Genomic DNA, 15,619 nt, shown 5'->3' with positions numbered 1-15,619 from the left:
GAAAAAAAGCTTAGAGCAGTTTTGTCTTTGTAAGATAACATGCTGGAAAAAAAAGAAAGAAAAATGACTTATGTAAACATGTTCCTCCGACTCATGTGACTTTTAAACTTTTAACAGGTCAAGGTGGACGGTCTTTAGCAGCTCCGAACTTCCTTTTCAGGTAAGCGATTATAAAAAGCCTTACCATCATCATCATCATCATCAACATCATACTTTTGAAAATGTCAGCTAAGCTCTACGTCAGAGTCCTCAGTAGTGGTGGACTCTTTAATCGACATTAGGCAGTTTTGTAATGTGCTGTTCTTTTGAGTTACGCAAAAAAACAAAAAAAACAACATATTTTCTGTGATATCTGTGCTGTACAAGTGTAGTTTTCCATCTACATGATCCTTTAAATTCTGTTAAAATGCTCCTTTGCATAGATAGTTTGACTTGCAACCTCTCACTATACTACATTTAATCTGCATTATCTGTTGTTTTACTTAATATTGTGTATAAAACATGACGAATGTTGTACATATATATGTACATATATATATATGTACATATATGTATATATATGTGTACATATATATGTACATATATGTGTATAGATATATATACATATATGTGTATAGATATATATATATATGTGTATAGATATATATATCTATATATATAGATAGATATATATATCTATATATAGATAGATATATTCACAAGGAAGTTTTAAGCTATGACAATAGTTTTCTTTTTCAGAAAAAAAAAAAAGGGTCATCTTCAACATAATTAGACTTCAAAGAATGATTACATAATCACACCACTCCCGGGATAGTAAAAGACATAAATATAGAAAAATATGTAATATATATATATATATATAATAGACTGTATATGCATATAAAACTAGGTATCAGAAAGAGGACATAGGTTGTATCTACATAGAAAACATACAAAAATGAAGAAGTAAGAACACAGCAATGCCCCTGCTTAAAAAAATCACAGCAGGTCGTACAGCAGCAAAGTTCCCCGCACTGTTCTTTGCAGCTATGGAACAAAAGGGGGAAGAACAGTCATGTCCTCTTAGCCAAGTGAAAATCCCGACATTGAACAATCTCTATTCACTTCACTCCAAATTAAGGAATGGATCCTCGGTAAGAACGGCTTGATTTTTCAAGTGAATCTCATATTTAAATATCTCTAAAAAAAAAAAAAAACGTACAACAGGAGGAAGGAAGTGTGTTTGTTGACAAAGACTGTTTTTTTTGTTTTTGTTTTTTTTGTAGAGATGAGCGTCAGGAGTTCTCTTGCAAAAGAGTGTGTCAAAAGCAAAGTGAATGGCTACTGTTTCAGAGTGAACCAACACCGGCAGCAGCGCGTCTCGTGACCCAGCAGTAGGAATGATTTCTATGTGGACGGATGGAGATCTTCACATGAGACAAAAAGTGGGAGGCAGTGGGAGTTTTGTCGTCGTCTGTAATCTGTAATATACAGGAAGTCGGCTGAATTGCGTTTCACTCGTAAAGGACCGCTCTCGTTACACTATATCCAATATGGATTACCTATCAAAGAGTGGCATTTTTAAAAGGACCCAGGCAAAGACATCACCCAGTAAGTGCTGTTGCAGAAACATCCCAAGTTACGCAAGGCCTGACCCGGCAATAAGTGGTCACACCATCTTTAATCGCATCTGGTTTCTTTCTTTTATACTGCATCCTAACAGTTTCCTCATAAGTGCTAAAACAAGGAGCGATCCTGGGCAACGTCGAAAACCAAAGAAGTCTGATCCTTAAGTCAACCATTCCATTTTTACATTTTAGTCCTCCCAAGTCTGCCGTCAGTTAAATCTGTTGAAATTGGAAATATATGTATATAATTCAACTCATGCACTTCATATAAGCAGAAAAGGTGAATTATTGCTCAAGGGGAAAATGGCTGCAGAGAGAGAAACCATGCAGCACCTCACCAATGTTTTTAACTCGGGTCAATGTGAAAATCACTTCTCAGCCTCGCTGACAAAATTCAACACCAGCTCAAGTCGAGTGTTTTGTGGATGAGCTATTGTGACAGCAAATTGAAATGAAGGAGATTTGCTGCTTTGGAAATCAGAGCTGCAGAAAACATACCCTGCAGGTGTGATTTCTTTTTCCATATTTGGGCAGTTGCCAGAAGGTTGGCACAAAGGCCCGAGACGGCTACCTCAATATGTGGAGTCGATATAGATTTGCACAAAACGTTCTCAAAAGTTCTCCAACAAATGAAAACTTCCAAATTCCAAAAAAAAAAAAGAAAATGAGTCACAGGGTCTTTCCTGTGGAGCACTGGCCATTAGCTCCTAAATGGCACATGCACAATTTAACATGAGTGACCACTGAGCACAACTTTGCATAATCAGGACGGAGATATGAGCGCTAATGTTCCACTGCTGCAGCCCATTGGCTAAACACTGGTCAGTGATCAAGCCCAGTTCTCCCAACGGAGCGTGAAGAGCCGTGAGTAGAATTTCTTTACGACAACCGCGGTCGTAAAAAGACCGGATCCCCGTTGCAAAGATGGAGCGATTAAAAAAACCTGCAGGGGCTTTGCTAGAGGATTGGAGGGTGGGGGGTGGGGGGATGATGCGGTGGGGTGCAGGTTATTGATTCAAGCTGAACTCCTGGTGGCTAACTTTTACTTCCTAAGCGTCACTTTTCAAACTGGAAGGCTACGTCCATTCCCAACACATGAGATCAATAAAAGATCCTTTTTTTAAAGGCTTTGTTTACACTGAGGCACTTTTACCTTAAAGGACACATTTGGAAAAGGTGTTAAGAGCTTTACTGTCACTTCTCCAAGCTTCTCAAATCCTTTATGTTATGTCCTGATGGCAATAAGTATTGGAGCTGTCCTTGGCCAGTGCTGCCTCATTAAAGGCATGTCAAACTCTTTTTTTTTTTTTTTTTGTCTTCACGCCTAAGTAAAAGCAAATCTCTGTTATCAGTCAGGGAGGTCAGGTCACAGAGGCCCATTACCCTGCTGGTGCTGGGCGGTGCGGGATGTGGGGGGGGATTTGCACAGTGCACAGACAATGTGTGAATCAGACGGAAAGGAGGGAGACGCAGTCGTGAATTCAGAATAACATCACATAGAGTTCGCCGCCCCATCCCATCCCTCAGTCTAAACTACCGAGCGTCCTTCTCAGTACAGGATGAGTGGGTTCGGGGTCAGAGGGGTCAGAACCGGGAAGGACCAGGCAGAAGGAGAAGAGCCCAGTCCTGACGCCACTAGGACTGCGCTGAAAATGGCGTTGGGCTGGAGTTGTTGTGGTTGGCCGACTTGACGATGGTGATGACGCTGGTGGTCGCCACCTTGCCCGGCGAGAGGGGCCCGCGGGTCACAGTCCGGGCGAAACACTGCAGGGCCTCATACTTGGCTCGCAGGGCGTCCAGCTCCAGCCTCATGCTGGCGTTCTCCCGGGCCAGCTTGTCCACCTCTTGCTGCAGGTCGATCTTCTGTCTCTCCAGCTCCTCCTTCTGGGTGACACGCTTGATGCGGCAGCTGGCGGCGTAGCCCCGGTTCTTGAGAGTGCGTCGCCTCTGCTTCAACCGCACGACGTCGTCCTTGGTCAGCCCGCGCAGGTGCTGGTTGAGCTCGCGCACGGACATGGCCACCAGCTCGTCGTCGCTGACCGCTGGGGCATTTTCCACCACCTCCCTCTTGACCTGTAGCACGTGGAGAGTGGAAGACACATACGAGCACATCTGCATATGAAAATGAATCATTGAGTCGATACATGAGAGGAAACACCGTCTCGGACTCACTTCCTCACACTTACCTTTAAAGCTTTGCTCGTCTTGAACTGAGTCGTCATTCCCTGCATGCAGACAAGTGGCCGGGATCTCACAGAAGACACTGGAAAGTCCAACAGGAATAATATTTAAATATTACAATTTATAAATCATTCATCACACTTAAAATGTCAAAAGTTGTTACGGATTTAACGATTCAAAGTTCACAAAATTCTCATTTCATTTCAAAAATAAAACTCATGAATAAAATAAATGATGAGTGTGAGAAGGCAAAAATGTATCAAAGCAATATACATATTATATATAATATAAAGTGATATATAACACTGCTCAAAAGTGTATTACTATTCAAACTGATTTAAGGCTGAGCAATAATTAATTTCTTCAAATTTCCTTCGAAGCAACATAAAAATATTCAGTACGTTTCCAAAAAAAATTAATGTTTTGGTTTTCTGTCCGTAAATAATGTAAAACCACAATTTCTTCTTAATTTCTTATCAACTTTAACTCGGGAGCTTCAGTCATTCTGTAACTTTCTCACATTTAACACAATAACTACTACTACGAGTACATTCTGCTGTACTTTTACTCTTTAAATTGCTGTACTAATACTTTTTCCTCAGATCTGAATACTTCTACATGTCGCATGTTTACTGCAGATAGCGAACACAAAAAAGGAGAAAAGTGGCATCTGTTTTTGTCACTTCTGCACCGAGACACAACAACAACACAGACACTGCCATGTCATGAGTCAACATTTGTGTTTGCATGCTGGTTCTGCACGTGCCACTAGAGGGCAGCACAGCTCCATGAAACAACATATAACTGGAGGAGAGCGCCTTTATTTGCTTGTAAGGGGAGGCCTTGACAATGTAGTTCACTAGACCACGCAAGATTAGAAACTGGCAGCCCGCGTCGCTCCCTCGCTCCACACCACTTTGCATTTTAAGCCCTTTGACCATGTGCAAGTTTGTTTTTGCCAGTGCAGTTTTTAGAAAAGCCTCTGTGTGCTCATTACAGTGAGGCACATGCTTTCCAGACTGCCGCCATGGCCAAAAAAAGCGAGAGAGCGCTGAGCTGTGATCTTGTGAAAGGCACACATCCCTCTCAACCCCCCCCCCCCCCTCCCTCCCCAAGGCTCCATTTCAGGACCTACAGACCAGCATGACTACGAGTGCACTGTTCCATGCTCGCCTGCTGCCATGGAAACACCCTTCGAATGGGCGTGGGAGTGTGAGTCACATGGTCAGCAAAAAGGATAAACAAGTCTCATTCACAACCACAACATGATGGCCCATACATAGTATGTCCCATCGCTGGACGGCACCTTGTGTCCGTGATATTTCCATCTCATTATCTTGAGGTCTCTGTGTCTGCGGGGGGGCGGGGGGGTGGGGGGGGGGGACACCACTCCACGTCCTCATCAGAGACATTAAAACTAAAGCCTCGCATCATCATAACAGTTACAGTTATGCTGAACTTTACAGGGCCGTATGTGCATGTGGAAACATTCCTGGAGATAGAGTGTCACGCAGGAATACTTTCCTTTATAGTCACTGATGTATTTTCTGCTGCGAGACAATGTCGTCTATCGATTCGCGGCTGTGTCTCGCTGGTTGTATCCACTTACAGTGGGCTTTCCTGAGCCGCTCCATGCCCTTATTTAACTCGGAGCGGATATATTTAGCCCCCGGTGCTGACACAAGTTTCTGCCAACTAAACAATTTAAGTGAGCATGTGATAAGTGATATGTCAGTAAGAGGGCAAATAATTCTCTGCAGCGCTCTGAGCCGCAGGCTTCATGGAGGGAACAGTACCCTCTGGGTGTGGCTGCTCCTTTTGGGATATTCGTCATGTTTTTACATTCGAGGACTTTGCACATGCATAAAGTTGAACTTTTTTTTAACAAATGTCTGTTAGATTAAAAACCATTTCAAATGAGCACACACAATGCTGATTTAGCCACGTGTTTTCTCAGTCCAGCAGTGTTAAGATATTGTGTCGCCCAGGAAGTGATTTGTTTTATGTCGACACGGCAACATTGCCCTAGTAAGTGTGGTGTGTTTCATTTACATCGGAAGTCGGAAGACGGTGACGTCACCTTGACCGCAGTTCTTAAAAACAGAAATAAACATGAGAAACACCTGCGTCCGTGGATAAAATTGGTGTTGGAGTTTGAAAGATTGCTCCGAGTAGAAACTTGGAAATTCTGAATAACTGGAATGTAGCATGACGTGAGACAGCTGCTAACAGTATGACTGAAAAGCATTAAAGCTGAGGAAGGGAATTCCGCCGCTCAAAAACTGGTCGTTCAGCAGTTTGAAGAGATAAACCCGTCTGCTCCCGCAGTCTGCTCTGATAGTATTGCTTGACGGAGCCCATTTCACATGAAGGGAGCAGCATACACATTAATGTTGCATCACTCCTGTTCACAGAGACCAAACAGAGGCACAAGAACATCAACAACAACAACAAAAACCACCGAGCGTTACGCGCCGCAGCTTTAAAAACAACTCTGTTCCTGTTTGCCTTTGATGGCACCCTGCGCTGTAGTCACTCTCCACACATAATGGCTCGGGTTCCGTCTGCAGAATGTGCTGTGGTGTTTTTCCCCCAAGCCGACGGACCTCAAAGACTTCTAACTTAGGAGAATAAACAGATGTGAAATGCATAAAACAACCAAACAGCTAAACCCAGAGCCAAATAAACTCCTGTTTGGGGATTTGAAGAACATCTGTTGCTCTCTCTTTGAGTCATTTTTGCAAAAACAAAACGCAGCAAAGAGTTGCATCATTTGAATTTCTAATAAGGACAAAGATCTACGAATAAAGCATTCCTCGACAGCCATTTGGCCTGAACAGTCTTCAAAAGTGGTATTGCGTCAGAGGGGGTCCCTGGGTATATTCCTTTGCAAAGATCATGGAAAAGCGGCGTGGGGGCCTCCCTCTCTTCATACGAGAGGCCTTCAGCTTGAACCGAGAGGCCAGGTCGATCCCCTGAAATTCTTGAGGCATGTGCTTATGTTTTTGCGACTCACACATGGACAAGGTTTTCCTCATCAAGAGGCCAAACGTTTCCTCGGGAGGAAACACAGTAAAACGTATTACGCGGCCAAATCTGCGCTTTAAGGATTTTTTGCCACGCAGACGAGACAAACATGTTTCACAACAACCCGTGGCTCCTCGTTCTAGCAACATAATGGAGCTCGCATTCACTTCTTTTTTTTTTTCTTTCTCTTCTTGTCCGTGGCAGTGAGAAAAAGGAATCTGCGAAAACACGTCAAAGAGAGAAAGGCCACAGATGTCGGGCACGGAGAACAAAACCACATTCCTGAGTGAACACACATGCACGAGAGAGAGAGAGAGAGAGAGAGACAGAGAGAGCAAATCTTCAGTGGGGAAGGAACATGCAGCCCCAATGTGTCCTGTGATGCACTCCGCCGTGGGGGTGGAGTTCAGACGATCCCACTTGTAAAACAACGGCAGCAAAATTTGCAAAATGTCTGGAATTCAGAAGAGTCTCGCTTCTTCTTTTTTTTTTTTTTTTTTGCTCGTCCAAACAAATCAAAGGGAGCCTGTGTGCACATGTGAGAACATCAGGAGTCAAACACCTTTTCTTTGACGGAGGGGTTTTGGAGGGAAACATGTTTTTACTTTAAATTTTTGTCCTAGATCAGTGGTTCCCAACCCCCAAAACCCCTGTCCAGGGCACGCACACAAAAAAGTAAGAAGTTCATATGCAAAAATAAACAGCAGTTGTAGGTGAATATCGATAAAAACTGTCCTGTGCTTCCATTAAATCAAAACCAAGGTATTTTTTGATCCCGGTGAGTCTTTGGTATTTTTGCGTTTCTCACACATCAGGAACGTGATCAGGTGTTAAAAAGGTGATAAATAGCTTAATAAATTGAAAGGTGGACCAAAAAAATGATTCGTTTTTATTTGGGTGATACTGACCCCGTGTGATTTCTGGCTTGGACATCAGGTTGGGAACCATGGCTCTAGATGTTCCTCTGCTGCCTAACGACAGAAAATAAATCCTATTGGCCAATTCATTGATTAGTTGGTCCATAAAAAGTAAAAAAAAGTGGGAAAAACTCAAACTATATCCTTAATCAATCTTATCCTATCCACAAACTAAAGACACCAAGAATAATCATATTTAAGAAGCTTTGTCTCACTAAAGGAGAAAAAAAAACCACAGTCTGTGACTAATTTAATAGATGATACTGATGAATTGTTGCAGCCCTCGTCAAGTGTTAATTATTATTTAACCCATTGATTAATTTGCCAATTCATGAATTAGTTGGTCCATAAAAAGTCAAAAGCAAAGCTGAAAAACTCCCCAAACTCAAAATAACTACATCCGTAATTGTCTTGTTTTGTCCACAAACTAAAGACATGAGGAATATTGGTATTTAAGAAGCTTTTTCTCAGCGTCTGTGATTCATTTAATAGATGATACTAATTGATTAATTGTTGCAGCCCTTGTGAAAAACAATGGAAGTCGAAGCCAAGGGGGGAACATGAAAGTCAAGTCTTAAATAACTGTCGACCGCAAACGGTTTGCGCACATTTCATGGCTGTGCCTCATTGTTACGTGTCGTATTTGATGTGGCGAGCGCGGACGGGTTTTATGGTGAAACCTGTTACTTTGTTCTACATTTCTTTGGAAGGACGAATGGATCCCGTCAACGCTGTTTTCCGCCAGAAAAAAAAACATCTGCACAAACCGACGATGATCTAAAAGCAGCTGTGAAAGGACACGTTGGTGACACGCTGCTCTGTTTATACTAACTCCGCATAAACATGTGTACCTTTTTTTTTTTTTGTTCACCGATGCCAAGTGTTTATATTTTCTTTTTTTAAAGTCAAGCGTATGGTCAAGTTCAAGGCTGCCCCTCAGGTATCTGTGGGGCCCAGTCCTCTGCTAAAGCAAACACAACATCAAAGAGCTATGTGCTCATGCTCGGCTGATAAATGCACAGTTGGCTTGTGTGGCCTCCTTGTTTTTCTCCCCCCCCCCGTTTTTTTTGTTTCATGTTACGACTCGGTTGAGGAGAAAGCAGACTTGTTGCTGCCCTTGACAGTCTGGCACATTCCTGTGAGAAAGCTCTTGCTTTTCTTGCATATTTTCGTTCCCAGGGAAGTGGAAGAGACTCAGCCACAGACTGGGCTGCACGCGCAGCACTCGGCTCTTTCTCCAGCGCAGCACATTTGGTGGGATATTATGTGAAGGAAATGGAGAGCATAGCTGAGCTGTGAGTCACGCTGTTTACTGGTAAAAGCGACGACCAGTGGCAGGGAATCACACCCTCTCCATCTGACGTTTCCTGGAAACTCCCGTTGTTTCATTTGGGAGGAAGGAAAAGTACAGAGAACCTTGGAAATGGTTGGAATGACCACCGGAACTTTTGTGCGGAAAAGGGAGGAGAACTCTCCCAATATATGAGCAATGATATTCTCCCCATCATCAGCGATGGGAGGATTCAAAGAAATGTCAAGAATGCACAAATAACACAAGCGCATACCTGTCCTGGATTCCAATACCTGGGAATACAGTAACCCCAGAATCCCAGGGAATCTAATTTTTCACTTTCCAAACCTAAATTTTGTATAATATAACATAATATCTCTTTACAAATATCTAAATGAGGCACGGGCTCACAGAAAAGTGACAGAACACCATGTATTTTCAGCGTGATGGCCCTGTAAACGTGTTTGTGTATGTGTTTGTGTTGCTGCCAACGTGCAGTTTTGAGTCACGATGGAACCAGCGAGTTACCAGGGAAGAAAATCAGCAGTTGAATCAGCAAATCCACGTCAGTGAGAGTCAACAAGGACATTGACACAATCCTGCTGAATAAACGCGACTCTTCTTGCCACGTACACCTCAGACACACACACACACATGCATGCACACACACGCGGGAGGTGAAATCGAGCACTCGTTCTGACAGAGGCAGGAAAAGACGGGGTGCAGATCACAGTGGGTGGCAGAGTGTGGAGTCTGCACATATAACTGTCGCACAGGGGTGTTTCAAGGGATTCTGGGGGGCCTTTTACCGACTTAAAAGATGGACTTTTTTTCTGCTGTTACAAATTTACATCCTTTCTTTGTCGTCTTGCCTATGCCCCTTTTTTTACTTCCTAAAGCACAAGTGCACCATTTGAAACCCAATGTTTGTTGAACCCCAAAACATTTTCACTTTATACTGAAAGGTTTCATCTGTTTCCATGGTAACTCCCGCCTGTCCTCTGACTCTTACTTTACATTATAACTTCATTACCTGGTTCTGTTTATCCCCGTGTGATCTTCTTTATTTGCGTCGATATTCGTGCTACCGTTGATTTAATAATGCATGGATTTAATGAAATCGCTAGATAATGTTTGTAAACTGTATTTAAATATGATTTATTTTGAACACTTAACGTGTTATAGAGGTTGATTGATTTGTTTTTTTGGTAGCGTGTCCACATATGTTTCAGTGCAGTCGCCATGTAACCAAATGCATCAGTCCGATATACGTCACTTCAAATATGTGGAGTATAGATGAGGCTTTAGAGGTTCATATTGCTGCAGCCTCCACAGAGTCAATCATTAACTTTATGCGTGGCGGAGGGGGGCTCTCACAAAATTGTCACCGCTGTGAACGGATGTAATCAGTCAATCACGGGGGGAGGGGCATTGACGTCACATCCATCCATCCATCCATTCTCTACCTCTTTATTCTCCACTGTGTGCCAATCTCAGCTGACACAGGGCGATAGGCGGGGTCCAGTCCATCCACTCTCACACCGTAGCGTCCAATTGACCTACTCCCCATATTGCACGTTATTGGACTGTGGGAGAACCCGGAGGAAACCTACGCACACGCAGGGAGAACATACAAACTCCATGCAGAAAGACCCTTGTTCCAACTGGGGGCTCGAACCCATATTGAACCCAGGTAAGAGGGTCTCAAGAGTGCTAACCACTACACCAACCGTGTGTAATTTACTACATTGACATCGTACTCTATTGACGGAGAGCTGAGACTAGCGATCGAGGCCGTGAACTCTCCAGGAAAATGTTAATCGACTTTGTGAATCAAGTGAGAAAAACATCCCATAGTCTTCCATTCAAACAAAGCCAGTGGAGTCGCCCCCTGGTGGCTATTCAATAAACTCTGACAGGAAACCCAAGTAGCAGATGTTCAGATGTGCACACCACCTGCTGTCACTTTGGATAAAAACAACACACGTCCGTCTGTTATTGTGTGCGTAACACTCTCGTCAGCTTTCAAAGTCGATCGTCAACACTGCACATAATTTCTTCCAGTCAGGAGGAGCAGAAACACACCACAGAGGAACGCGTTTCCCTGTGAGTCATCACATCAGCTATAACCACAGCTATTGCACTTTCACAATACTCCACCACAAATACGTAGTGCATGCGGTGTCACTTTCATTAATCACCACTGGGCTGGTTGACCAGCGAAATGTGAAAAAGTGGACCCCGTCAAACCATATCCGATCTGTGTCTCCTCGAGGGAATTTCTCCCCATGTGCCTTGTCACTGTCTCACTCTCGCACACACACACACACATACACACACACTGTGATGGTAAAATGAGTCAGCCAGTCTTCTAACTTCCCCACTCCCAAAGTAGACATCATCACTTTGGAGATGCGACCACATGTTAACCTCATGACAGAGGATTGCACCCGCTCTCCCACTGCCTCTCAGACCCTGTGCACCAGAAACAAACAGTGAATCAGGGAAATGTTAAAAAGAAAAAAAAGCCTCTGCGGCACAAATGTGTGGCCACCAAAGTGGAACAAGTTGCTCACAGACAAATATTTTCCACGTATTAATCACAACGCTATTAAAAAAAGGTCACATTTCATCCACTCGGAGTTAGGGACAAACTAAAATATGGACATTTTTTTTGTAGAAAACTATCAAAAATAAGTAATTGTTCTCCCGGGACTCAGCGTCCTTATCTTTAGCCCAGTCATTAAGATGGATGTGGCCCAGAAACACAGCTAAAGATAAGATTGATAAGATTTTCTCTCTCTGTGTGTGTGTCTCTCTGGCTGCAGAATGATTGACTGTGGAAATATGCAGCACTCCTGCTGTTGCTTGTTTCTCCTGTTGTCGGCCAATCAGCCCTGGTGGTCTGACTTCACGTCGTGCCCTTTGTCCCACATGTCTAAAATGCAGACCACGTGTTGTTTCCAATGTCAAACGTAAGTAGGCTGGTATTTTTCTTTTTCTTTCTTTGTGTCTTACTCTCTGTACCCAAATCCCGCCTTTGCAGTGAACATCAGCGCGAGAGTTTAAAAAACAAAAAGGGGGGGATGTGAAAATGATTTGTGTGAATTGAATAAATTTAACTTCTCTTTTTACCCTAAAACCTCATGAGGGAGACAGAAAGTGAAAGAAAAACAAACTTAAAAACACATTTTCTGCGCAAAAAACAACAACTGTAATAAAAGTGCTATTGATACGTTTTGCCACAGTAACATCTTTGATGACGTCACTTTCAAATTATCGACACATTTAATTTTTTTAATACATCCATACGTTCATGTTGCGTTCAAGTGCTTAGTTTTGAAAATATACTTGTTTTTTTGTTTTGTTTGTTTTTTTAAGTTTACAAACATTGTATTTCCACTTCTTCAAGCACTAGGTCATCAAAACTAGACATAAATGAATAAATAAACGGCAAATAAAAAAGTAAACGTGCTCATTATCACCTTTTTTTATATTGTTATAAAAAGAAAAATCCGAATTCCCTGCCAGCCTTCACTCACAGCCACGTTCACCCGCTCAATATAGGAATAAAACAACGTGTAAATAAACATTTATGTCTAATATTTGCCGATGTTTGCCTCAGTTTATTATTTATCCTTATGTTATGTGACTCCAACACAACACGTGTCCGCGCGAAACACCCTCACAAACCCCACACACACACACCAGGATCCCAAACTCACCTTCTCTGCGTTTTATGTATAAACTTATATAATAATAAATAATAATTAATAAAAGTGTACCTATAAAGCGTGTGAGCGTCACTGTGTCACCGTGAGAACTTGGGCAATATAGAAAGGAATGTCAAAACATCCCCCCCCCCCCAGCCCCCCCACACACACACATACATACACTCACACTCACACACACTTTTTTTTTCTTTTTTTTTTTAAAGAAGAGAGAGAAGAAACAAACTCACCTCTGTGGACGCGGATTTTGTGCCGTGGACCGGAATGCGTGAAGAAAAATGGAAAACAGTGGCGTGGAGTAAAGTGTCCCTGTGTTCGGAGGCGACGCGGAAACTTTGACACGGTTCGGTTCGGCGCGGCGCGTCCAGCGGTGTCTCCTCGGGCTCGCACTAAATTAACTACAAAACAACAACAATGTACCAACATTCCACGCTCCGCTTCCGCAAGCGCTCACGTCACCGATTCCTCGTGACCGCCCCCTCCATTCATGAAAATAACTTTGTGCTGACGTCAGTCTGCGTGGGGAAGGAGGAGGGGCGGGGGGGTTAAGAGAGGCCATAAATAGAAGACAGATACGCTGCTGGCAGTGACTGCTTTTTGCTTACTTCACAAAACTTTCTTTTATCTTGTGTTTTGTTGATGTTGCTCATTAGCACGTTGTTACGGAAGAGGATTAGGGTCAAATGTGAAAAAAATTATAATAATAAAAAATTGAAAACAGTCTGATTTCTGAGATTAAAGCCTGTTTTGAATCTCAAAAAAGTCAGAATACAGACTGTTGTTTCCTCAGAATTCGGAGAAAAAAGTCCAAAGTTGTGACTTGAATCTCGAATAAATCACAATTGAAAACAGTCCGAATTTGGAGAAAAGAAGTCAAAGTTGTGACTCCAATCTCAAGAAAGTCCGAATTGTGATTTAAATCTCAAAAATAGTAAGAATTCAGACATTTTTTTCCCCAGAATTCAGAGAAAAAAGTCAGAATTGAAAAAAGTCAGAATTCGGAGGGAAAAAAGTCAGAATTGTAAAAGTCAGAATTCTGAGGGAAAAAAAGTCAGAATTGTGACCTATTTTTCCTCAGAATTCTTCAGCTCCACTCCGATCACATACCCCTGTATACAGTAGAACAGTATTTCTGATTTTCCTCCAAGTACCACCAGTGGAAGCGCACATACCACTGGTGGTACCCATACCACAGTTTGAGAACCATGGGGTCCAGATGATTGGTGAGCTTGTAGAGCCCCAGTCAGTGGGCAAAGGAAGTAACTACAGTTTCATTCAGGTGTCCATCGTGCACAGTGAAGTGTGGGCCTGTTTCACACAGCTGCATCTTTAATGTATCTCATGTTTTATATTTTTTTCCCCTCCTCGGTTAAAATAAAGTTATCAAGTTTTTCTTTTGCTATTTCTAATGATTAAAATACTTAAAGATTCTTAAAGCATCCACCCCCTCCATTAATAATACACACATTTACATTTCATCATATATCTTATACTGCATGTATTTGCAGAACAGCGATTGTTTGATTTATTCATTTAATTTGGTGTTCTGAATTTTGTAACTAACTTAAATTAACTTTATCTACTTAATAAAAACTTAATAAACGTGTTTTTAAACTGCACAGTGTGTGAGCGAGTGCAGGGCACCTTAAGAGTCTTAAGAGGAACTAAACGCACTTAAAATTTGAAAAAGTTAATCATGAACCTGCTGCTCTCTCACTCTCCTCCACCTCTCCCCCCTCCTTCCTCCTCATACTCCCGCTTTTATGGTCACGTCTACACTACGAGGTATTCAAAAATGTGCATTAGCTGAGGGAGAACCTCCTCCTCCTCCTCCTCCTCCTCTTCCTCCCTCAGCAGCAGCAGCAGCAGCAGCAGCATTCCATTCCTGAGGAAAGTATGTGGTGTAGTAGCCCAGCAGTCGCAGGATTTCTCTTATTTTAGCTGCACTGCTGCCAGTAACGTCACAGGTTATTCTGGGCAATTAAGCACCCAATGTAAATATGTTAAGTCAGGGGCTTTTACTCGAGGCTTGTTCCCCCCCCCCGCCACACTTTTCATTTCTCCTCGCGTTGAAGACAAAGCTCGGCCTCAGAGTGACGCTGCCAGCTGAAAACAAATTGATGTGTTGATACTATAAACACTGCGGGTGACACAGTTCAGATGAGACGACGGATTAAAGCGAGAGAGGGAAAATGTGCTTTATTTTCTGCTGATGAGACCATAAGATGTGTGTGAAATAACTGGTTTTTCGAGCCATGGACCACTTCCCACCTTTTGTTTATATTAGTAATAACGTTCTGTTTTAACATTTGCTGGAGGGTGGTTTGTGTTTTCGGAAGTGGGAAAGACTTAGGGTTTTGCATACAGTAGACAGGATTAACGTCATGGATTCATATTTCTCCATATTTCTCGATTTCTCGATCAGGTTTGGGTCAAAATGTTGACCCAAACCTGCATCTGACAACATACTCACACAAAGAAACCGGAACAAAAACCGAACACAACAACTCCTAATTGATCAAACCTTGTGTGCGACCCAACTGAATTCATGAATTTAGTCTTTTAACAAAGTGTAAACTAAACTAGCTGATCTGCTGCTGCACATCTACTTAGGAAGATAGATGTTAAGCAAATATTGGACTTGAAAAAAAGCTGTTAAAGTTTGGAAATAGTAATAATGTGCATTTTAGAGTTCATTTTAAAATGAACTCCACACACATATGTCAGCTGGTCAGATCAGATGCTCCTAAAGATACCAAAGTTTAGTTTTTGTGTTGTTTTTATACTTTTACTATGTGTCACATGCTCTGTCTATGTCAAATGTGAAGTGGAAAACCCACAATCAGGACAAACTTGTGTTTATGA

At 42.4% G+C, this 15,619-nt stretch overlaps 1 protein-coding gene across 2 annotated transcripts; it reads right to left on the bottom strand.

The window, feature by feature from the left end:
- Positions 1–682: 682 nt before the first annotated feature.
- On the bottom strand, positions 683–13,209 carry mafk (v-maf avian musculoaponeurotic fibrosarcoma oncogene homolog K). 2 transcript variants are annotated; one of them, XM_058654588.1, is made up of 3 exons: positions 12,985–13,209; positions 3,794–3,870; positions 683–3,719 (listed from the first exon to the last, which is right to left on the bottom strand). In XM_058654588.1, the coding sequence occupies exons 1-3, from the start codon at positions 13,178–13,180 to the stop codon at positions 3,243–3,245; spliced, it is 750 nt and encodes a 249-aa protein (XP_058510571.1). In that variant the 5' UTR covers positions 13,181–13,209; the 3' UTR covers positions 683–3,242. The 2 variants fall into 2 exon arrangements, with proteins under 2 accessions (XP_058510571.1, XP_058510572.1); XM_058654589.1 differs by having other exon boundaries at positions 683–3,680; positions 12,985–13,206.
- Between the last annotated feature and the right edge of the window lie 2,410 nt (positions 13,210–15,619).

This window comes from Solea solea, chromosome 16 (assembly GCF_958295425.1).
Source record: "Solea solea chromosome 16, fSolSol10.1, whole genome shotgun sequence".
Lineage (NCBI taxonomy): Eukaryota > Metazoa > Chordata > Actinopteri > Pleuronectiformes > Soleidae > Solea > Solea solea.
The sequence above is the reverse complement of the archived record's forward strand: the minus strand, read 5'-3'. Positions and strand labels throughout refer to the sequence as shown.

What these genes read in the sequence shown, in the direction of transcription:
- mafk (XM_058654588.1), bottom strand. Translation starts at nt 13,180, where the DNA reads ATGTTGGTACATTGTTGTTGTTTTGTAGTTAATTTAGTGCGAGCCCGA. An exon ending in CAAAATCCGCGTCCACAGAG is followed by an intron (nt 3,871 to 12,984) that starts GTGAGTTTGTTT and finishes TGGACTTTCCAG; the next exon opens with TGTCTTCTGTGAGATCCCGG. An exon ending in AGACGAGCAAAGCTTTAAAG is followed by an intron (nt 3,720 to 3,793) that starts GTAAGTGTGAGG and finishes TTTCATATGCAG; the next exon opens with ATGTGCTCGTATGTGTCTTC.